At 42.3% G+C, this 24,958-nt stretch overlaps 1 protein-coding gene across 6 annotated transcripts in view; it reads right to left on the bottom strand.

Moving 5' to 3' along the window:
* The window catches only part of LOC105190298 (octopamine receptor beta-3R), a 160,080-nt gene that overhangs the window by 29,813 nt on the left and 105,309 nt on the right, over nucleotides 1-24,958 (bottom strand). For 2 of the 6 annotated variants that reach the window (XM_025301819.1, XM_011153000.3), the window contains exons 2-3: nucleotides 21,901-22,884; nucleotides 20,404-20,716 (exon numbers count right to left, since the gene is read on the bottom strand). The exons of 3 other annotated variants lie outside the window; for them this stretch is intronic. In XM_025301819.1, coding sequence (XP_025157604.1) covers nucleotides 20,404-20,716; nucleotides 21,901-22,494 — 907 coding nt within the window. In that variant the 5' untranslated portion in view covers nucleotides 22,495-22,884. The remainder of the gene's footprint in view (nucleotides 1-20,403; nucleotides 20,717-21,900; nucleotides 22,885-24,958) is intronic. One more of the 6 variants, XM_025301820.1, reaches the window with a different exon arrangement.

The raw sequence follows: 24,958 nt of genomic DNA, 5'->3' as shown, positions 1-24,958 counted from the left end.
ATGCGTCGTTACACGGATTTGAGTAATGGTTTTAACTCTTTAGCGCCTACTGGTAACTATAGTTACCAGAAACGCATTTAAGAATCCACAATTTAGTCAAAAAGGAGATATTTTCGTTTTCTTTGCACTATTGTAAAGGTGAATTCTTCTTCTAAACAATGGCATATAGATTGTATGTAGATTCGATTTAGTCTGTTTTAGCTCAGTTTTAATGATAACATATTTTGTCAAATTCCAAGTAGGCATAGTTAGCATTACTGACATCTAGAAGTGCACTATAAATGAATAGATTGGTATCTGTTGCAATTTTATACATTTGGAAGCTTTCTTAGATATGTGAAAATGTGAAATTAAAAGAATACAGAAATTCAAAATGGCGAATCCAATATGGTGGACACGAAAATCAAGAAGGCAACCTATTTTCGTGAAACCTGGTGACCTACAGTTTTTTATGTGGCGAAAAATGAAGAGACGATTGACTATCTAAATGGTGATCTATAAGATATTCTTCTGAAATAGTAAGCTTGACGCTCTGAATGATAAACTTCACTCACAAATATAGTAAAGTTTCTGCTAAAAAATGTCAAGCTGATTATCAGAGTCATGTCGTATAGGTTACCCTTCATTTTTCTCTATATAGGTTCTCATTTATATATATGCTTTTAGGATCCGAGTCATATTTACTAATAAACAAAAAACGAACGTTAAAAAACCAAACTAACGAAACCAACAAATGAAAAGCGGAAACTTCATGTACTCATTTATTCAAAAGGTAGTTTTTCGTAGATATAAAATTCTGATATTTTTTTTGGTTATCATTACTTCTATAGTCTCAGTTCAAAAAACTCAAATTTTATTCTTAAAACACTTATAAAAGAATTGGGCGTTAAAGGGTTAAACAATGACGAACCGCTCGTTTTCCATCACTTGGTAGTTCTGCTGTTAAATGTGTGTCCATTTTGTAATATATAATCGAGCTATATATCCGCTGTTAGCATTTTAAAATTAGGTGGCATGCCTCAACATTAAGGTCATTTCATAAATGTCTTAAAAGAGCATAAGTGATTCCATCCCTGCCTGACGACAAATTACGATTTCTCATCCTATAATTGTAATTTCTCTTGTTCAGCCATCAGCTAACTTAATTATCTGGTCATTAGGAGAAGTGAGCTATTATTGGCTAATAGCAATGTTAGACACACATTTACTATCCCGTACCTTCAGGGTTCAATTTCGACAAAAGTATCTTTTCTTTGCATTGTCCACAGGTATGCTCTTCTTGTCTAGCTTCCTCTCATAGGAGTCAAAGAGTTAGGCGAATATTGAATTTCTGCAATATTCTCTTAAAATAAGCTGGCAAAAGTGTTTCTGTGGCTGGATCAGTAAGAGAAATGTTTCACATTTGACAATTGGCTGATTTTCAGCGAATTGTCCATTCTTTCTTCAAAAATCAAGATAAAAGCATCGTACGAGAAATCACGCCTTTTTTAACGAATAAAATCGGCTTTATATAAGATAAATTTATATAAGATAAATTTATAAATACTTTATATAAGAAGTTTCATTTCGAGACTAATCATTAACTTTGTTAGAATAAGAAGCGAAAGTGGAAAAATAAATATATCGTGTCCATGTATTTCCATTCGATGTGAATTTCACTCGAGAAAGAGGGGGGGGGGGAGAAGATAATGCATATAATTAAAAGTCGCATTCGCGGGATGAAGGTTCGCAAAATGTCGATTCGCGAGTAGCCGAGTCCGTGCGAGCGCGCGGCCCTGTAATTAATTGCGTTCCGGCGATCGGAGATTGAAAGTGAATCGGTCAATAAATAATGGGGGGGACTATAGGAGGGATATTTTGCGAGCGTTTTAGTAATTGGACATACTCTGCTACCGCGTCCAACTGCGGCGTCCGGAAATTATTAAAAGGCCGGATAAAAGCTTAATGTTATACGGCGGGTCGGCCAGAGCCAATAAGGAATTCGCGGCGAGGGGAGACCTTTTTTCGGATCGCGCGCGGCTGACAGAGATCGCGAACTCATAGCCGGTAATGGACCGTATCAGAGCAGTCTCCCGGCGAGATGAAAAAGTTGCCGGATATTTTCGGAATGTCAGTTTATCGGCGGAGTTTTCCCGTTTTCGATTCGCGTGCGGTCCCGTGGCTGTTCCGTATAAACCCGCTCCTTCTCTTTCCCCTCGAGTCGTTCTTTGCGCTCCAGATGGAAGATTTCCCGGGATCTAATTGGGGTCCGGCCTCGACTTACTCGAAATATTACGAATTCTGTTTGGAGAATCTTCGCAAAGATTCGCATCGGAAGCGTAATGTTTTTAAAGACGCGGGATTTCGCGGGAGAAATCCTAACAGACTTAATTTCTTTTCTCTCGCGATAAAGATTTCTTCTAGTTCTCAAATTTATTTTACAAAATTTGCAGAATTCTAGAAAAAATCCAGAGAATCTTTAAATCTAATAACAGCTGTTTTATCTCTATCGCGTTAATCGAGACGACTTGGAATTATTATTATGTTTGTTAGCCAAAGTATTTTATAAATTTTTAGTTTGAATCAATTTTGTGTCTTCACGTGCACACACAGTTGTAGAAGCCAATATTTTTTTATTTATTTAGTTTTATTCGCAATGTTTGATAACTGAAAGGTATTGCGATCAAAATATACGTAACTTTTATTTTACATTCGACTGAGTTCAATAGTTGGTTTTAAATTGGACTTCCTCGCTCGATATCATAAAAATTACTACCGTACTAAATGCGTTCACTGAAAAAGCTCAAAATCCCACGACGATTCTATCCCGATTTTGGACAGAAAGTTTTCACAAAGATTTGAATTGGAAGCGTACACTGAGAGAAAAGTATATGATATTTGAAACTATAATGATATAGTAACTAAATTATAGTCCAAAATATCATATTTATAGTAAGTATTACCATAATATCGATAATAATTACGATATAGGTATAGTATGACCAACCGTATAATATTTTTACTAAGAATTATAGTAAGTTAAACTAAAATTATTGTATGGATGCAAATATAAAATGGTAGGTAAAAGTAACTCTTTTATACAGTCAATATTACCGGAATATTTGCTAAATGATGACAGATGTAACTATATGAATATTAAATCTCACTATATTTGTGAATGAGAAATTACCATATATGTGGTAAAAGTAACTAAACAATTATTTAAGACAATCATTGACTGTATATTTGCGTTTATTCTACTATATTTTGCAGGTTTCCACGAATTATAAAAATATGGTTGACGCCAAAATGAACTATAAAAAATATAGTGAGATTATAGTTAATTCAACTATACTTTTCTATCATTGTAATGTTTTAAAGATCGCGTTTCCTCTGAGAAATTCTAATAGATCTCGCTTGCTCTCGTAATGTACAGAGAATTTCTTTAGAGTTCTCAAATTTGTCTTTCAAATTTTGTAAAATTTTAGACATCACACACGCACATTGGAATCCGGGAAAATTAAAGCGTCTTCGAGTATTGCATTCCTTACAAACGAAATCTTAGCAACTAGGCACTTTCCAACCATTTTTTCTCTTCGATCACTATAGAACTCGCATACGCATGTGTTTGACGAGAGATAGATTTACGTACACGGAGGGAAAATCTTTCAAATCGTTTTCGCGAGTTGGACCTGGCAACGACGTTACGCAAGATCTCGGACAAGGTTCCGTGTCGAAAGTATAACGAGCGGGAATAAATAATAAATAATAACCGGAATATCATAAATCAAGCTGCTTCTGACTCTTAAATACGATACAACGGGCCGGCGAAAGTATGAGGGGCAGGGCCATAAATCATTCAGGCGCGGCGTTCTTCCCTCTCTTTTCGAATTGTTCTTTAATGTAGTTTCTTGCCGGAGGATTCCCGTAACTCTCGCGCACTTTCCGATCCCCTCGGGAATTAATTCTTATAAATTAACCCCGCCGCGAGCGCTGACAAGAGTGCGAGCGCAATCTGAATAAGTGGCGAGCCCACGTCGAGTAGTGATCAATAACTTTTTCCTTTCTTTCCTGTGTAATCGCGGGCTCTCTTGCTCTCCATGTTGCTGTTTCGGCGTCCCCAGGCCGTACAATCGATCTCCGCTAGGCACAATCGCGCTGAGAGCTGTCGATGCTTCACGTTCGAATCGCCCGTCGATAAGCTTTTCATTCAGCCGCCATTTCGTCATGTCGTCGATGGACGACGCATTATGGCATGGTTTCGCGAGATTCTCGAAATAGAAAAGGAAGGAGAGAGGAACACAGAGAGGAAGCCGCTCCTCCTTCCTCTCAGTGACGTCCGGAGTGATGAATCGTACGGATCGAGCGCAGCTGATTCATCGAGAAAGAAGAAAAGAGAGAGAGAGAGAGAGAGAGAGAGAGAGAGAGAGAGAGAAAGGCAAGCAGGCATGGTTGTTCATTTCGTCGAATGAAAGAAACTGGGTAGGTGAGTGGATAATTCGATACGAGACCCACTCGGTGTATCCGTTACCATGATAATCCAGCAGAATAAATGTCTAATCTCGGACTCTCGCGAGAGTTCGCGGTGCTTCTTACCTCTTTCTCGGGCTCGCGGATAAAATCGACGAAAGCCTCCGGAGAAAGGCTGACACGGATCGGACAGTGCGCGATCCTCTTCCGATATGAAACCTTCTCTCTCGACGTGAAAAAAATTCTCTTTTGTTTAGTTTTAAGTTTCTCTACCTTCTTCTTCTTCTTCTTCTTCTTCTTCTTGTGTAATATTCGATGGGCTCTTCGTCCTCATCAAGTCCGTTCCACTTCGAAATTTTCATCGTGCCCTCTCTCGAAGTATTAAAGTAAAAAGAGGATGAAAATAATCCGAGGTGACGATCTAGGACAAGCAGGTCGGACATAAAAGAATCTGAGAACCTGAAGTCGTGAGAAATCTAAACAAGGTCTGAAAAATTTAGTTTAAAATTTGAAGCCTGAAGTAAAACTTTAGAATAGTGACATGGTAAAGAGACCGAAAATAATTTGAAGCAAAGATAAGAAGGACTACCACATGGAATTCCAACAATATATAATAAAGTCTTAAAAAATCTGAAGTAGATTCAAGCATTAAAATCCGGAGTCAAAACGTTTGAAACGACAGATTGAAATGAGAGCGAGAAGAAATGAGGATTGGGAGCAACTGCGGAAATAAAAATTTAAGATAAAAAGTATGGGGAGAAACAAACCCAACAATCTAAAATCTTAGAAGATCCGAAGAAGAAGACACAAGATAACGTCTAGAATTCACAGATTTTAGATGGAACAAAAGTTCACGATAAAAATCTGAAATAAAGGAAAGAGCAGAAAGAGAGATTGAAGAAAATATGAAGTAAACACCGGGGATAAGAAGGGTGAGCGTAAATCTGAAGTCTTAGAAAGTCTGAGAAAGACCCGCGCGATGAGATTTAGAATCCGAAAGCTCGAAATAAAAATCCGAAGTAGGAACGAAACACATCAGACCTCGCGGTCCGAAATATAATACGCTCCTTTTCTTCATCGTCTGCCCGGTAGTCTCGCGATTTTCCGAAATTCTTCCGTGAGAAGAAGAGAAATAGACAAGCCAACGCTCGACGGTTGTGCGAGCGGTTTGCTTCTGTCATTGGCATAGATCGATTTTCTTCCTCCACGCTGTCGTTGTAATTACCGTAAGACTATTGATGGATTAGGTGACCGACGCAAAAAATGGCGTGGATCCTTCTTCTGCGGATGGACACGCGTAATCCCGCCTCGGTCGGGCTCTCCCGACTCACGTATGCTCCTTTTAACTCTTTCTCTCTCTCCCTCTTTCTTTCTCTCTTTTTCTCATGCATATGAAAAGGACCGTCACCGTGATTACGCGACTGCCATTTTCGTCTGTCGGACCTCCCTCTATCTGCCCATACTCGTCTATTTTTTCCTGTCTGTTCCTCTCAAAGTTACCAAAATGGTTCGCGAGTCTCTTTCCTCTCTTTCTGTCTCACCCCTCTCTCTCTTGCTCTTTACCCCGAGCGTTTCTTTCTTCTACTTGTCGACCACTCGGTTTTCTATTTTACGCGTGTTTCTCTCTCTCTCTCTCTCTCTATTTTTCAATTCCCCCTCGATTCATTCGCAATCAATTTTTCCCCCGCGAAAATGTCGAGCCATCCCACATTTTCCAAACATTTCACCCCTCCCGTGTCGTTGCATGGTTAACGTGGATGGCGAAATTTCAAGAGAGCAGACGGCGAACACGACCTGATCTCGCATCTGAAAAATCGCGCGCTGAAGAATCGCGCTGTTTTCCGAACTATCTGCAAGATCAATCGCTTATCGTCGTCAGCACCCGAGAACAGGCCGTCGCCGGGTGCGTCGAAAGTGTCGAAATGCGACGGGCCTGCGCTCGATTATTCCCAGGCTCGATATCCGACTTATCAACGGCGGAGGAAGGCTGTTGCCCCGCTGCAACCCCCGTCACTCTCCCTCGCGATTTCCCCGTTTACTTGCGCTGCTGCACGATGCAAGAACCACCCCTTGCCGCTTTTTCTCCCTCGCGGCTCATGTAGACCTCGGAATCCTGCCTAGCTCGCCCTCCCTCCCAATTCCTTCCTCGTCAACCCTCCTCTTCTCCTCCAGACCATTTTCACTGCACCCCCGACCGCCCTCGTTGCCACTCATATTCACCACCGCCGCCGTTTCCAGATATCGAGCGAGCGCGAACGAGTAGCGAGTGAGACGAAGAGCGAGAAAGGGATAGACAGAGGTGGGGAAGAGAGAGAGAGAGAGAGAGAGAGAGAGAGAGAGAGAGTGAGAGAGGAAGGGAGAGAGCGGGACGGTGTCCCGGGAGGCTGTTCCCGTTGGAGCTCTCTCGGGCTGCAGTCGCCTGCGTTGGTTCACTGACCTACCCCATCGCGGGGGTAGCCCGGGTCGGGAGAGATCCAGTCTCCTCTTCCTTTCTCGCGACGCAACGCGACGCATTCCTTTCTCCTTTCCGCTTCCTCGACGCGCGCCAGCTTCTTTCCGGTTCAGCTCGTCGGTCTTGATTTCAACACGCTTCAGGCCCTTCGCGGTTGCAGATCTGTATTTTCGTGCGAGATTTCTTGTATGACGTTGCAGAGAAGTCGAGGGTATTGCACTTGTTCGAATGTGCGCATGCATCTCTTTGTTTCGTACAGTTTCGTTGAATAGCTTTGGAGTTGGAACAAAAATTTCGGAACAAATATTCCGTCACGAGAAAGTCCATGAACGGATCGACATAGGTTGCTTTTTACAAATAAAATTTTTATTAATTCTTTATCTCTTTCTTTCTTTTTCCAGAAAGCTTTTATATTATTACACGATGTTTTCACCGTTTTCAATTTGAAATTTTTGGATTCTCTTTCATATTGATATTATTTCTCTTCCTCTTATTATATTTTATTGTCTATAATTATACATTATGTATTACAAACAAGATGTAATATATACAATATTACAAATAATTATATATATTTTCTGAATATTCTCTTATATGCGGGGGGGGGGAGGGGGGCGTTTGAGATCCTTGAGAAACGAAAAATTGTGGAGATTAATCAGACCAAACTGAGAAGAAGAGTCATGTACCGCTTTGCAAGAATCGCAATAGTTATTAAGTTATTAATGATCGAAAATGACCGCATCTAGAGGTTCTTTTAATTGACAACATGAAAATTTGCATATTTATTTGTAAAATGGTCCTTGACTTTTCTTCTCAGTTTGGTCCGATTAATCTTCATAATTTATCGTTTTCAAAAGTTCCCGGGAATTCTGTATATTAATTATTACATGGTATAATTATATATATTATAGACAATCATGTAGATAAACCTCGATGAATTATACACATATCTCTTTATTGTGTATATCTCAGAAAAGTATCTTAAAATCCTGGCGGCTCTAATCGCGAAGTCATCGCAGCAGTTAATACAGTACTTGACCCCAACATCGGGCCATTGCGAAGAAGGGCTAAATAAAAGTTATATTCGCGCAACGATCAGGCTGCGTCGGCTGCGATGGGCCTGCCAATGTCGTCGGGTGATTAAAAATAAAGTAGCTTTCGAATAGTCGTGAACGAAACATCCGGCCCGGCCGGCACGCGAGTCTCGTCGCCAAGCCCCTCGCATTGCGGTTTGATCAAGTTACATCGGCCCGGAGGGCCGGGTCCGGGCTTTGTTTGCGCGAACCGCACTTGCCGAATCCGGCGTCTACGCAGCTCCCAAACTGCGGCTTCGATCGGCCGCGCCGCTGCAGAATCTATTACGCGAGAGATATGGTCGAGTTCGATTCGACCGGTCAGTCGAATTTGTTGCCTCGTAAGCGGATTGCATGTAGACGCGCGCGTTCGCTCGCTCGCGTATCGTTGTCCCAGACAGTTGCCCAACGGTAAATTGTTGTTGCGGCCCACACCACGGCACACGCGCGCACACACCACGTGCACGCAGGATGTGCGTGACGGAAGCAGTCGCTTATCCGCGATAGTCCACTGGAAAATTCGCCGAAATTCTCGAAAACGGCGTTCCCGGACACTCGCCGGGAATTCGACGCCGGGAAGGAAGAACCCCTGGTAGAAAGGGACAGCACAGCGTACGTACAGCAAAATACGATCGCGAAATTGCGTTCGTAATCCCAAAAACTCGCTGTTATTATCGTACTGCCCGAGCGAGCTGCCATGAAAAACGCTCGGCCGTTGAGAATAAAAATTAAAAAAACGGGAACGCCCGCGCGCTCAACGGCGAGCTTAAAAAGCTTTGTCTAGAAAGTGGATGAGGATAAAGAGCTTAAACAACGGCATTTAAACGGATTGAAATGTAGAGCGCGGGGCGAAATGTTTCGAAACATATTGCGATTTTTCGGCGATATGCGTGCTATTCAGACGTCCGTCCCTCTCTCTCTTTCTCTCTCGCTCTCTCGCTCTCTATCCCTTTCTTCCCTTCCCTGTCTCTTTCTCCCTCTGTCCCTTTTAAATTTATATCTGTTGGTCCAATTTAGTTATTAGATGTTCTTAAAAATGCTCTCTTTCTTTTCTTTTGTTTACTCTATTTACTGATCTTCAATATTTCGTTTCTTCATTTATTCATGCATTCCTTATTTATGTTAACATCATATGTATATTTTTTCCTTCCATTCACTCGTTTACTCGTTTATTTGTCGTTTTTCTTTTTTTATCACATTATATTTATTACTTGAGCCATTTGATTTGTACGTTATTTTGCACCTGAGACGATTTTATTCCAGGTTTGAAAAAGATCCATCTCTCTATGTTTCTCTCTCTCTCTCTCTCTCTCTTTTTCTGTCTTTCTGCCTATCTCGCGAGCGGCTTGGATGCGCGCATCGGAGCGTCTTCATAAAATATACGCACATGGAAGATGGGAAACGCTTGACACCTGTGGCGACTCCAATCGATATTCCGCGACTCGTCTAGCGCGCGCATCTCGAATGTCTCGCCGGAGAAAATGTTATTCCGCGAGCAACGGGAGGCTCTCGTGCACGCTGTGTCTGTGTCAGCGACTGTGTCACGGCAGCAGAACGTGCTGAAATTCGAGAAACGGGACGCCGCGACGCCTTCGAGTATTGCGGGCCACGTCGCGAAATTTTGAATCTCCGAAGAATACGTCTTTTCCGGAATGATGTTTCTCTTTTTGAATTTTCAGAGATCGTGAAATTGACGCGTCGGGGAGAGACTGGGGTCCGAGTTTCAAGGATAGTCATTAAATCGTCTCCACGATAAGCTTAATATGTAATTTAGCACAGAGTTAAAGACATCAGTATCCTGATTAAAAAATATCAAATTACGTTAACAAGTCAAGAGACAAAAATCGTTACATTTTCGCCACTGGAAATATGTATTTGCAGTTCTTCTCAGAGCCAAACAACAATATTAGATTTCATCTATCATAAAATAGTTTTGAATGATGAAACGTTTTGCAAGAGCTTCTACTTCGCGCGAACTTACCCCGGCGTGGGGATGGATTCACCACGATGAAGCATGTTTGTATATTTTGGTTGTTGTAGGAAATAAAAAAAGAAATAAATATTGTACCGTTTTCGGCACAAAAGCACAGTGGAAGCTTGCCCCTATGAATTTTGCCGAGTCATCGCGCAACAATTAGTCGTCGGAAAAGTTCCAACAGCGCGGAATTCTGAAAAGTTCGCGAACCTCTATCGTGCCACCGCGGCGGATTCGCCACGATGCAGCGTGTGCGTGTTTCGTTTGTTGCAAACAAAAATATACACCATCCGGAGGATCATTCCAGAGTTGAAAAGTACAGACAAAGCCCGTCTCTGTCATTTTCGCACAGCTGATCGCGGCATTTGCTCGTCCGGGGAGTTCCGGAACGGCGGAAATTCCGAAGAGTTCGTGAACCTGCCGCGCCGGTCTGGTCGCCCGTATCGATCGGCGCGGTACTCTCGTGGTCGATATCTCGCCCTGGGAAATATAATGCGATTCGCTTGTCAGGCAATCTGCTGCTGCTGCTGCTCGCAGCGGATTGCTATTAATTTATATGTATAGCGCGTAATAATAACGCGCGCCCAAACGGAATCATTGTAGACAGAAACTGGCAGGCGTGTATTATTGCGCTGAGCCGAGTCGATACGCTCGCGCAGTCAGCGCACGTTTGATATCGCCCGCGATCGCCGCGGATTATATTCCCGATTAAAATTATCGCACCTCCACCGGCATATGCATCTGATATCTTTATCCTTGTATCTTGTGTTTGTTCCCCTTTTCTTCTATTTCTTTGGAATCTTGCCGAAATTTCCAACATCAGCAGGAAATAGTGGATTGCGAAGAAGAAATAAGGGAGGGGGGGGAGAGGAAAGAGATTTTGTTGTTTTATTTATCCGTAAGTAAGTATTTAATGTGTGCTTTAATGTTTGCTCGACATACGCGTGTCCGTGTTAAATTTATTGAACTTTTCTTTCTTAATTCGAATGTTGTTGGCAAAATGTGGTGGTAAACGTTATTATAAATAAATATTCATTATAAAATTCTGCAGAAAAAGGATAAATCTTGCCGGTATAAGACTGACAGGTGTTATATTTCTATTACTTAACGAGTAGATTATTTTTTTGTTTTTTATTAATAAATTTATTCCTGAGAAAGTTAATGTTTTGGACGCTGTAGTGGTCACCGGTGTTGACCGACGCAATAATACTGTCACGTTCCATTAAGTCGAGTCGTAATTATGGATCTACATCAACTCTGCAATTTTTATGAGATTTGAAGGGCCACAATGAAGAGTCTCGATATATTTCGCAAATTACCATCCCAGATTTAATATGCTGCAGATAGTTATTGCCTTTCTTCCCACAAGTGCAGTTTTATAAACGTATTTTATTTAGAATTATTTAATATTCGACTAACACAATATCTTCTCTTCATATGCATTTAACCTTTAGTTTTAATTTCGATAAACCAATATTATATTAATTATTATTCGACCGTTGTAGAGTATACGCGATAAGCAAACATTAAATAATTGCTATGAATAAACAATGGGATTAATAAATAAATAAAGCAAAATCTCTCATTCCTTCTTCGTAATTCACTTAAGGGGACTGGAGGGTCAGATTGTTGAAAAATCGTGCTTGTTTTTGACAATACTTTGCGATGAACTGAATAAATGTGCAAGAAAGAAAATTTTTGGTATATTTATACAACATGTGAAGAGTAGAAAAATTTTGTTTATTAACAAATACTCATATAAATATACGATATATATAGCTGAAATATATTCTCCTTTTTTTTTTCAAGTTGCCGTTTTTGCAGTAATATATATCTTGGCTCTCAGTGGTCCGACCAGAGCGAATTTTAGCTAGAAATCTTAAGGAGGCTTATCATTATCCGGTGAAGCACTATAAAAAAAAATCGGACAAAATTAACAAAATGGTAGCTATTATTAGGAAAAAATTCAAATTTTTCAGTTCTTTTACAATAAAAAAATTAATATCTCGAAATGAAATATTTTGACGGAGTTGTCCATGGTCCACCTGAGAGCCAGATGAACAAATATTATTGCTTTAAAATTTCAAATCGATACGAAGCTCAGTTTCGGAGAAATCACTGCAAAAAGTTGAACAATAAAATTTCGAGAGAAACGCGTTTAAAGTTTAAGTGGACGTATATTTATATGAATATTTGTTATTAAACGAAATTTTTCTACTCTTCATATGTTATGTAAGTGTATCAGAAATTTGCATTCTTGCACATTTATTCAGTTCGTCACAAAATATTATCAAAGAAGCAAGCACGATTTTTCAGTAATCTGATCCTCCAATCCCCTTAATACCATTTCCTATTAGCGTTGGAGATTTAGACAAGACTCTTGAGAAGCGAGAAGGAAGAGGAATTAAGGTAAGGATAAAGGGATCAGTTGCACATGCAGCGCAATCACGTTATACGCCAATAGAGATTAAATCGCGGCTTCGGTAATCCTTCAGACATCATCGAAGAGACGAGGCATTAGCGAATCCCAGACGGGACGCGCGGAATATTCGGGAGCGTTGTCCGCTACGACCTTCCGTACGTGTCGTTGGTAAACGAGCGATGACGATAGGTGACTAGCGAAGATTGTTTTCGTCTTTCTTGCTGATCGTTTCGGTATTCGCATACCTCGCGTACCTGCCCGCGTCATTGTATCTTGCGAGCTAAGAGATAACCGAGTCGAAATTTAGACCACCAGCATTCATGGTCCGTCATCATTTTACAAATGACTGTAGCTCCGTGAATTTTCGGTTGTCCGTCAATTCAAACATCTATATTTATGTCATACGACAAGGAATATTAATTCAAATAGCCGAACAACAGTTTGCGACATATGAGCCTACAATTAATTATTTCTATCGAAAATGGTAGATAATTTGTGACTGTGAATACCGACGGAATCTAATGTGAATGTTTCGCAAGTGTTGATTTTTACGTTTTTTATTTTTTATTTAACGCTCTTCGGGCCGTGAGCTCGATCTCATTTGCATCTGAAAACGCCAGCTCTCCAGTTTTGTTGGTCTTGTTATTATACGAAATCCAGACTACAATCTCGTAAGCAGCATTTGTAGACACGCGACTCTTATCTCTATCTTTACAGCTCTTTGAATTTTTATCTTTATCAGCTTCTTTAAGAGCTTCGTGTCACATTGTGACTTCCAACGCCAGGAGAAAAAAGAGAGACTGTGAAAATAAAAATGTCTCGCTTTGGTTTATTTAGTTATTCATCAATCTTTACTTGATTATATTTAATATTTCCTTATCTCATGTATTCTATTTACTGATGAATAAATTATATATTGAGTATATTATTGGCCGAGATTCTACTTGCCAATGAATAGGTTGTATAATCCGTATGTTATTGACGGAAATTAAAAATAATAAAGATTAAATGCTGATAGAGAAAATATTGAGATGATTGAGTAGTAAATAATTCCGTGATAAGTGCTCCTTCAAGTTTCAGTACGAAGGAAACGGCACCGAGTAACCGTTCGCAATATCAAGGTAGAATAATAGCTAGTATAACAACACTGTATTACATTTCAAAACTCTCTCCATTGGCCTCTCAAGTTTAATGAAATTTGCAGAGTTGATGTAGATCAAAATTTTCGACTCGGAAAGTCGAATGTGTTCTAATTTTTCGATCGTATTGACGCGAAAATGTCACTTTAACGCAACATCCGCGCGAGTCCGCGTGCGTGTGCGAAAATATTTGGGAGTAAAATAATAAAGACAATTTCAACTAAAAGTTTGCATCAACACGCGAAAAAAAAAAACTCGTTATCATCTTTCCAGGAATATAACTGGACCTCCCCACGTATCATTTATTAATAAAATATCAGTATGATGTTTCTGAAAATAAATGTTATATGTATATTTCGCCTGAATTATTCAATCCTTCCTATCGCGTAACTAAATTTCCTGATCGTAGCAACGCGAGAATATCACCTTAACGCAACATCGACAGAGCAGAGTTTGCAGGCGTGCGAAAACATTTGAAGGAAAAATACGGCGACTCGATCGCTGCGCGCGAATCTTCGTTCGCGCTTTCAGGTATCGCTGACGCGAGTCTCGTCGCGCGCATCAATTATTACTCGACGAATAATATCAGCAGCGTATCAATTCGTCAATTTGTCAAATTAGCATGTCGGTGCGAATTTTCCGAAGCCGCCGTGAACGAGAATTCTCACCCGTTTCATATTTTGATCGATAAACCGAGGGTATTGAAAAGTTCCGCATGCCGTTATTGTACGCGCGATCCGACGTTATCGACGCTCTCGACGTGTAAAACGACGTGTAAAACGGCGTGATGTATTATCGGATGATCTATTGCTAGACGTGTTTACTTGGCCCGCGACCGCGACGTGCTATTTCGCTGCTACGCGTTAAAATTAGAAGCACCAGCTTATTTTTACAAGTGACGATGGCCGAGGCGATCGCTCGCGCGTTGTCAAATTTGTTGCCGCCTCGGATAAAGACGTTTCTGTTCATTAAGGACCGTTAATTATTTCGCAAATATCTTCAGTTAAGAGATCAGTCTGTTTACACTCGTCGGAGATTTCAAGTTTGCCCTGCAACCATTTTTACATTGAAAGCGCACACGTCAAACCGGGAATTGCTGTGTGGTGTAAATGCAAATAAAATTACATGGGTTCGCTAAAGCGGCCGCGCGTCGCTTGATATTTTAGTGGCATATATTCTGGAGTTTAATTACAGTCGAAAATAGAAAATCGGATTGTCGAAACATCGATACTTCTGAAATTGTCAGCTAACGAAAAAGGTGGTCTCCGCGAATTAATCAACAGGAAGCCCGAACGAATAACAAAACGATATTTTTGCTAATTTCAAACGGAGCGTACTTGAAGAAAATTTCAATCGGGGAAACTCAGTTGCGAAAATAAACGCTATTGAACATTGCAAAGTTGCGAGAAACGATCTCGATTCCCGATTATCGTCGATTAGGACGCTCGGCTTCGATCAAGTCGCAGAATACGCTGTTAAATTTTACAGCTTCCTGTACCTCAATTAAGCGATTACATTCAACAGAAAAGAAACGTCCCAATTAATTAACCGCTGACTAAGATGGCGGAAAGTCCCGCGTCCGTTTGCGAGAGGGAAGTACCGTCTGCTTGAAATCTATTAAAAAAAATTGACCAAGACGAAATGTAACGTGACCACGTGAGTCTTCCTGTTTTTCCGGTGAACGACTCCCCTCCTCCTCTCGACTAGATTGAAACCACCGGCGCAATATCAGGCTGGGGTTGTTTTCCGTTTTGTTCTTTGCTCGTGCGCGCGGCTGGCGCACTTGCTCTTTTCGGACTGAGTAAATAACGTCTCGCCAAATCCGGCGCGATGTGTTCCTGACAGAATGTTGAATGGCGCGCGATATTGCAGAGCGACGATGGCGAAGGCGGTGTGACGATGATTGGAGGGGGATGGCGGGAGGGGAAGAGAAGGACCGCCGTCGATCATGATATCGCGTCGCGCCGTCTACGATAAGCGTGGATGATTAATCCGGACCGAGGCGGTTTATAGATGAAATCGCTTTCTAATGCCGCGGACGTTTAGCGGCGCGTTTAACATTTACTCCGTAATGACGGCCGATCGATACCGCTATTTCGTTGGTGGCCCCCTTTTCCCTCGCCCCACCTCACCCCTCATCGCGGAGCGCAGTACGCTCGGGCAAAATTGCATCGTGAAACGACGTATGGACGTATGGACAGACGGACGGATTGCTGTAAAAGTTCGCAAATGAGATCTCGTTTGTCGATCGCGACGGCATAAAGGCGCGCCCTCCTCTCGAGAGGAATTTCAAAAGCGACGTGATTCGCGCAACAACTTGGGAGGGTGCGGCGATACCGCGGCCGACGAATTTTTTTTTTTTCCGCTCGCCAACTTTCCCCGCTTTTTTTCTAGCGAGATGTATGTGATGGGTTTAGGTGCGCGCAAATTGGCGATAGATAAATCTGACAGCGATTTTGCTCGAGTCGATTTGTAAAAATTGCATCTCTTATGAGTGTGGCGCTCTTATCCGTCACGCGGATTGACGAAATTAGAAAAGATGCTTCGCGATGGTATATCGCGTTTTCTGATGTAGTATTTGCGTAACAAACGATGTTTATTACGGAAATGACAAATAAATTATCGGCGATAAATGACTTTGACTTTGAGGAGTCACTTTGTAGAGATTGCGTCTCTTGTGAGTGGCTCGTATGGCTCATATTCATCGCACAGATTGACGAGGTACAAAGTGACGACGAAAAAGATATTTTGCTTCCTGGTACGCTATTTGGATAATAGTGATGTTTATTATTAAAATTATAAACAAACTTGATGGCAACTTTAGCAGCCGATTTATAGAGGTTGCGTGAGTAACTCGTATGGAGCTTATATCCATCGTACGGATTGATGGAATAGGAATACGAATAGGAAAGATATTTTGTGATGATAACCTGCTCTACGATATGCTACTTGGATAATAGTAATATTAATAAAACAATTTAAACTGAGTATGTAAACGAGAGAGACGAGAAATCCGTTAATATTTAACTATCGGATATCTCGCATACAATATCCGATTATGATATGATTTATTAGTTAAATGTTTTCCGAGACATATATATACAGTTTAACGCGATATTAAAAATCGCATATATCCAGAGAGACTGACATACGCAAATTTGACAGCAACTTTGCTAGTCTGGATTTTAAAAAATTGTATTCCTTATATTCCTTCAATAGATTTCGGTTGATGAATATAATTTCTGCTGCTTCTTCAGGCCCGAATTTGGCTGATAAGAGCCAAAAATTCTGTTCTGTTAATTCAAAATGCATTCAGTTGAATCCACGTCACGTCATTGTCACGTTATTTCAACCAATCATTTTTCTCATCATAGATAAGTCTAAGTTACATATGAAATCATGTACATTAACAAATTACAAATCTGATTACTTCAATATGGTATATTTGTTCGTTGTTTCGTAAATGTAATGATAAAAAATTGCAAAATTTAATATCATCAATTGTCGCAGCATCGTGATAGTCACAGCAGTCTTAACTTGACGTACGATCTGCTTTAATAAGATTTTAATTTACCATCAAGTTACGAAGATGCAGAATGTTAAAAATTAGACAATTGCGAAGAATAATAATTTCTTTCTCGACATTCTCATGCTGAGGGAGAATAGCTTTTTCAAATTGTCTAGAGAAACTGCTGCTGTGAAAACATGCTATAAAAGCTGAATATATTATAAATATTATTTTACAAAAATATATATACGCGCGCGAGATGCTCGATCTGTGATTTCTGTTGATATTTTTGTCGTTTTATTTCTCTCGCCAATTAGCGGATAATGAGCAATGGTACCGACATAACCGGCTTATTTAAATATCCACCGAAGGGGTAAAGCGTGTTTTCCATCGCGAAGGACATCCCTCGGCGGATTGTTTTTTCCGTGAAAAATCCGCGACCTCGTCGGGAGAATCGAGCATTCGATTAATTTCTATAAGCGGTGGAAATTTCATTCCGAGCGTTCTCTCCGGTCTGAGAACGATCGCGCGTCTGTGCGCTATTCTATCTGGAAATAAACAGCGGAAATTGCATTTCTCACACGGACGTCCGCTATCGCGGCGCCAAGGTGCGCCAAAACGACGAGATGTCGCGGTGTAATCGACGGCTAAAGGGCGCAGAGCCTCTCATCGATGAATTCAGTCAACTCGTCATCGGCGAATTTTTCAACAGAAAGCCGATATTCGGGCTGTCGCGCCTTTTTAGCTTCTCGACGAGAGATATATTCTCGCCGACGAAAGACGTAAATGCAATGGTGGCGAATTTTCGTGCAACGTACGAGACGTTTCGTGCGAAGTTGCCGTATGATATATCGGATCGTCAAAAAGTTCGGTGTGGTCTCCGATGTCATATGTGATATAAGCGACAATATTGTTGAAGTTTTACTGTTGTAACTTCGACGAAGCATCATCGATATTAATGGTGTTTATTTGATTAATAAATAATTTGTCTCCATTGAATGAAACAAAATCAAGTTTGACTCGAAAGTCGAACCAGATATTGATTCGATATTTATAATATCGGATATACAATAAAAAATATATTTATAATATATTATAAATACACGTGTTGTTAGAAATTAAAAATTGCTCAAAATTTCCGTCATATCTGCGAACTCCTCGAAAGTATAGCCATTTATAATGTCAAAGGGAAAAGAATGAATTTTTTAAATTTCACTCGCTCGGAAAAAATGATACTTCGGTCAATAATACTCATCATCAAAACCATTAAAATTGGTAGATTATCTTCAAAACGAGGTAAAAAGGTGTTACATTAGCATTCTCAACCCGTCTATCGTTATACATTTTCTTTCATTGTCGTTCATTTTTTTAAGGCTGTACCTCAGAAACCAAACTTTCGTGGACATGTACCCACTGAGACCTCCTCATTTATTTACCAGCATAGAATCCATCCTAAGTCCATCTGTCGATAGACTTTAGATACACCCTGTATATCAGAGCAGCGCGTTGACGACGCATGCGGGGGTCGGTGGCTCGATTGTCGCCGTACGAAATCGCACAATATCGTCATTTGCACGTGATTTCTTATGCCTTAGGCGCAAGACGAACGGATTTTCGCCGGTCGGCCGGGTGGGGGGGGGGGCAGGACGGAGAAGAGAGTTGTCGTTATCCTTATCGTGAGATCAGTCGCGGCGAAGAGCATTAAGTGTTCTTAATCGGCCCCGTTCGCCGGCGCGAGGCTGAATTCCTCGTAACGACGTAATAAGGACCGAGAGCGCGTATCATTTTAGCGCGCCGTGTCATTTGCGACGACGGGCCCTCGACGCGCCGTTTCTCCTCGGATCGATGATTACACGGTTGCCGAGGACGAATTCGACGTATCGGACAGACAGGCCGGCAGCTCGCGGAGGCAAGAAAACGGCGGCGGGATCGCCGCGGGCCCGGGCGAGTAATGATCTTTTCGCTTTGTGCGCGTCGGGGCCGAAACGCCGCATTAAAGTACGGCGGCCGCTTTCGCGAGGAACGCCGGCGAGGGAAGACGCGATCGCGAATTCTCACCACCACCGCATCGTTCGGTCTCGCACCGGCGATAATTGCCGAATCGTTTCTTGCGGCCTTGGCAACGCTTCAGCGATTTTCATCGCGCGGCCGGTACACGCGCAAAAAGCGCCCGCGATGGCGCCCGACGTTTGTTCCGATTTAGGCGTTTCCGGCGCGTCGATCGCCGGGTCGAATTGCCTTTTCAATTTAATTCTATTTAACACCGTGTAATTGAACCGTTAATGGTATAACCTGACCGTATAATGTACGTGGCTTATGTATAATTTCGCGCTAGATCACATTGATTCCGTGTTCAAGGACGTTTTGAAGCCCCCATTGAAGTCACGTTCACCATATGTTGCGCTTTTGTGAGCCGAACATGCACGTCGTTAATCATAAGTCACGCTTGTGAAGTCTATTATTCTGTAATAATGAAACTCTTGAAGCTCCGCGAGATTGTAGGAAGTGTGTGTAGATCGAATTACGGTATATACTTGCGTTTTCCGAGCGTATTCTTAATCAGTACGTACGTTCCACGTCGTCAGATAATTAAATGCCAGAGGGTTGGACATTCACCGAAGTAATCTTCGGTTGAACGCAACTCCAATTTTTTAGCTTCTTTTTAAACAGGCCTGACATTTGGAGAGAGATTTACATATATTTCATGGTTTTTATTTTCCCTTAAAGTTCTTCCAGAGAATTGAGAGGAATTTGCATATAATTTTTGTATCCTTTAATATTGCAGAAATATAAATATTCACATTCTCGGTGGCAGTGCGCCCAAACTGATGATATATCACAAATATAAAAAAAAATATATGCATATATTTAATATATTGTATAATAATATGTAATATACCTTATTTTCCCTTAATGCTCTTCTAGAGAATTGAGAGGAATTTGCTTGTAATTTTTATATCGTTTAATATTACAGGCAAAAAATATTACCCAAACTAATAACATATCACAAATATAAAAAAATATATATCTAAATGCGATTACATGGATTCCATAAACACACGCCTCACAATTCCTTTTGGTAATAATCGGCACGACAATAAAACGACGACCAAATTTCTCCAAAGCCGTTTTCCAATCGCGCTCCCACATCGAACCTCATTTTCGATTCTCTCGATTATCTTTAGTCGCCCTTTAAAATTCGGAACCTCTCTCGGTCGCCATTGTCTTCCGTCCCTCGGTATTGCGTTTTCTTCTCTCTCTCTCTCTCTCTCTCTCTCTCTCTCTCTCTCTCTCTCTCTCTCTCTCTCTCTCTCTCTCTCGCGCTCGCTCGCTCGCTCGCTCGCGTTCTTGCCCTTTTCCACCCGCACGCGACTCACTCACTCACCGTTCTCGACGTTGAGCTCTGCCGCGGAGGCTCGGTACGAGAGCGGCGGCCTGCCGTAGTCACTGGCGTCGCTCGGGTGCAGCAGCAGCTGGTGCGACGTCCTCGAGTGGTGTCGGGAACCACCGGAGGCACGACGCGCGTGAACCGCGCTGCTCAGCACCGTGCTGCTGGAGGCTCGGCTCAGGGCGGCGCGTTGCCTCACCGCCTCCTTGTAGATCTTGCAGTACATGATGATCATGACGACACCCGGGATCCAGAAGGACACGAGAGAGCTCATTATCGCATACGGCCGGTTCACCACGAAAGCGCACACCTGCGCGCAAAAGCCGGCCTTTCAGATTTCGATCTCCGCGCGCGCGCGCGTTCGTCGGTTCATCGGGAGGGTTCGCGACACACTCGTGCTGCTGCGACGTGAAAATACGAATTCGATCCGATTCGATTCGACACGCGGACGGAAGCGGGCGCGTTGGCGCACCATGTGCGCCGTCGACATTTACCCTTCATTCTCTCTTGTTGCGTATAATTTGGTTTTCTCTTTCTAATTCTCCTGAAAGCTCCCTTGCGTCGTTCTTCCTAAGTGCGTTTACAAACGCGCATAGGAAACTTTTACAGTCCAATCGGGGCCCAGTTGAATTTTTCAAGAAAATTATGAATTCTCTGATTGGAAAATGTATAAAGATCCAAATCAGAAGCGATCGATGATGTTTTAAGTGAAGAATCCAACCTGACGAATTTGTGAAATAGAAATATGTTATATCGAAGCAAGAGAAAATGTTTACCTTATTTTTATTGTAGCGATCAAACAATATGGAGTCGTTATCGAAGAACGACGTGTACTTTGAATTACGTCTGTTTACTTTTTCAATCAAAGAATCTAGTATCTTTCCTCTCATTGGTCTTATTAAATGTCTGATAGTTAAATAATATCATGACCAACATGTATGACATTTATTTTTTATTTTATCAGATTATAGAATGTATCGATTTTATTTACGACAAAAGGTGCGAATATTTTCGTTTTTAATTCTATAAGTAGGGCCATGTTCCAAGGCAATAGTGCGATTCTCAATTGATTTCACAACACAATAACTTCTTCTCAGGGCAAATTCGATCATGTCGGAATCGGAATTATGTCTTACCTGAGAAGATCTTCACACAGGACGTCGCGACGTCAGCTCATCGGAAACCACGTGAGATGACATTTCTACGACGATTTCGGAAAACTTTGACCTCACGCTAACCTTGCGACATCCCGTATGCAAATTTTCCAATTCCCCCTGAGATAAGAAATAATCGCAGCGATATGAAAAATAATGAAAATAATGGAAAATGACAGTAACAATATACGGCGAGAGTAAGGGAAAATCTGTGAAAAATAATAATAGGGAAAGAAAGAAATAGAAAGAAAGCCGAACGACGCGCGGCCGCTTCCGAGAACGTCAACTTCGTCCCGCCCGACGAATCCTCCCGCGCACGCGACGGAGTCGTCTCCTCTACCTGCGGGTGCTCCTTGAGGAAGTCGAGCTGCCGCTGTGTGGTGTACCAGCCCATGAAGATGGGTATGAAGCTGATGAGCGCGGGCAAGCACCAGGCGCTGGCCAACATCGCGCTGACGGTGACGGTGCGCATGATGGCCGGGTACTCGAGCGGCCGGACGATCGCGTAGTAGCGATCGACGCTGATGCAGCAGAGGTGCAAGATCGACGCGGTGGAGAAGTACACGTCCATCGAGTTCCACACGTCGCACATGACCGGGCCGAGCAGCCAACGGCCGCCCGACAGCTCGACCGACGCGTTGAACGTCATCGCGCACACCGCCACGAGGAAGTCGGCCGCCGCTAGGCTCACCACGTAGCGGTTCGTCGGCACCCGCAGCTTCCGGTGGCGACGTACGCTCGCGATCACCAGCGCGTTGCCCAACAGCGCCGTCACGATGATGCCGACCATCACGGCGCCCTTGAGCGCCGTGAGCGCGACGTTCCGCGGCTCGACGACGACGAGGAGTTCGTAGTCGCTCGCGACCTCGCCGAGCCTCGTCGCGGACCGGTTCGCCTCGTGCTCCGCGACCGCCGGCTCGTCGCCGGTTTCCATCACGGACTCGCGTTCCCGTGGCAGCGAGGCCTCGCGTCAGGTGGTCGCCGTGCGGCTCCGTCCGCGGCGCGCTCGCCGGACGCGGCTCGGTTTCATCGCAGCGCGACTCTTCTGCGGACTCTCCCTCTTCCTGCGGACGAGGTCTCTTCGACGTGGGCTCTTCGTGGTCTCTGTTCGCGGTCGTACGCCACTGTGTCGTTACCGCAATGAATCGGCCGTCGCTTCGGGAGCTTGCGTCGATAACGCGCCAGCGCGAACGTTCATCGTCGAGCTTGCCGGCTCTCTCCTCCACCGGCTCGACGACGAGCTTCACCGGGTCGACTTTACTTCCGAAAGTGTTGTATTAGGTTGTTCGGAAAGTTCGTTTCAAATTTCGCGCGCTCCACATTTCTATGTAATCAGTAAGAACGAGGGCGCTCTGAACGATTTTATGTTTGTCAACAAACATTCCCGGATCTATGAGCCCGCTAAGGAAAGATCTTCGCAGATCTTCCTAAGTGCAACTATTTCGTCAGAAATCAGTTTGAAAAATGGAGAACCAAAAAGTCCATTTTCGTCATGTGATGCTACATGTGATAATACATTGGGGTCGTGTCTTCGGGCTCGAACTCGAGTCTCTTTCTCTCGCTCCGTGCGATTCGCGGGACAATAAGTAACGTATTCGGGGCGGATCGCGGGAGGATTGAGGAATTTAGTACTCGTAAGAGCAGGCCGGGAACGTACGTGCCTCGCGGAAGAGCGAGCCGGTCTCTCTCCGAGTCGCATTTACCTCCGAGTGTCCTAATTTCTCGGCAATTTTTGTGCCAGCGGCTTGCGATGGCTGATGGGGGATCTTCAGCCGTTTTTTTCTCCGTCGGTTAAAGCGCCAGTCTCCGCGTTTCTTGATTAACTCGAATTTTAAAAAAGAGAGCACTGAGCGTATCTAGATGTGCGAGTGTGTGTCGGTATTTTTTTAAGAGGTTGAGCAATTGTTTATTGGAATTTATTAGAAGGAGAAAAGATTCGTCATTTTGAATACCTGTCGATCACGCGACGAGATTTTATTCCATTCTGTGGTAACTGTATTTATTTACAGCATCGATGCCCTTGATATTTCACTGACGATATTCGTAAGGGGGAAGAAAATGGAACAAATCTGCACGCGTGTCAATGTTTCTGAAAAGTTATTTTCTCATTTGTGCAATCTCGATTTGTCTCTATCTCGATTCACACGGAGATAATCTCGATCATTCACATACTTTTTCCCTTATTTATATGTTTCTGTCGCATTTATCTTCGTATTTCTCCATTTACCTTTCCGACATCCATTTTTATCGTCAAGCTACATTTTTTCATATAGTAGGATTTAAAGGATCTTTTCCTATTGATGAACGTTCGCTAAATTAATAATAACGATATTAATCAAAGAATCTGCCGTTATTACCCATCATTGTCTGTCATCTTTTAAATAACCGTTTAGTTTCGTGTCTGTAAAATGTCTCGTCTTTCGAATGGATCGTGCGGCGACCCAGCAAAGTATTACAAGCTCCTAACCGATTTATTTTGTTTTTCGACATTCCGCTCTCCATTTTTTGCACAACTCGCATGTAATTTCCCGCGCGCGAGCGACGTTGCGGAATTGTTTCGGCGTCGAGTTATTACCAGTGGGGAATCCCGGCGAAATTTCATGGCTTTTATTTAGCAACGTTTTAGAAATCCTCGGGAGAGTTCGCGACGGGAAACTTTCGCCCGCGCCTCCTCCATGCAAAACCCTCGAACAATCCCGGCGGCGGCGGGAACTCATTTGCGAAAGCAAGGGAACGCGCGTTCTCGCGGTTAGAATTTCCGTTATTAAGTGGCCCCTGAGTTGCATAAGTTGCTTGGAAGCGATTTATTTTAATCTACACATTAATCGATATCGAGACAATTTCTTACACTTCCCGCGCCTTCCCCTTTAAAAATCGCGCAATCTTCGTAAATGCAAAAGGAAATTGCGCATTTCGAACACAAAGACTTCAATAAATATTCAATATTAACAATCGCTCCCGCATTTCTAGATACTTTATCAAATTTAGGAACTTTATTAAATGAATTAATACGATAAAATAATTTATATTAAGGATAAAATTAGACGACTTTAGGATGAATGAAGATACAATAAAAATCAAAGTACACAGATAGTAAGTAAAAATATAAATACGGGAAATGAATAATATATAATAATATAATTCTATAATAACAAACAGAGATACAAATATCAAAAATATAATATCAAGAAATATGGGAAAAATTAATTGAATCGAAGTTAATTTTCGTAATTACTTTTACCTTCGACAAATTCGCTCGGGACAACCCACGTTTAATTTTCGTCGCGATAAATAGTCGCTGCGCCTTCGACAAATTAATTCTGACCGCGTTGTAGCAATTTCCGGCTGAATTTGCAACGAGCGTGCGAGCGAACAATTTCGGAAGAAATATATATTTC

Source organism: Harpegnathos saltator, unplaced genomic scaffold (assembly GCF_003227715.2).
Source record: "Harpegnathos saltator strain DR-91 unplaced genomic scaffold, Hsal_v8.6 scaffold45, whole genome shotgun sequence".
Classification (NCBI taxonomy): domain Eukaryota; kingdom Metazoa; phylum Arthropoda; class Insecta; order Hymenoptera; family Formicidae; genus Harpegnathos; species Harpegnathos saltator.
Note: the sequence above shows the minus strand (reverse complement) of the source record. Positions and strands in the feature narration are given on the sequence as shown.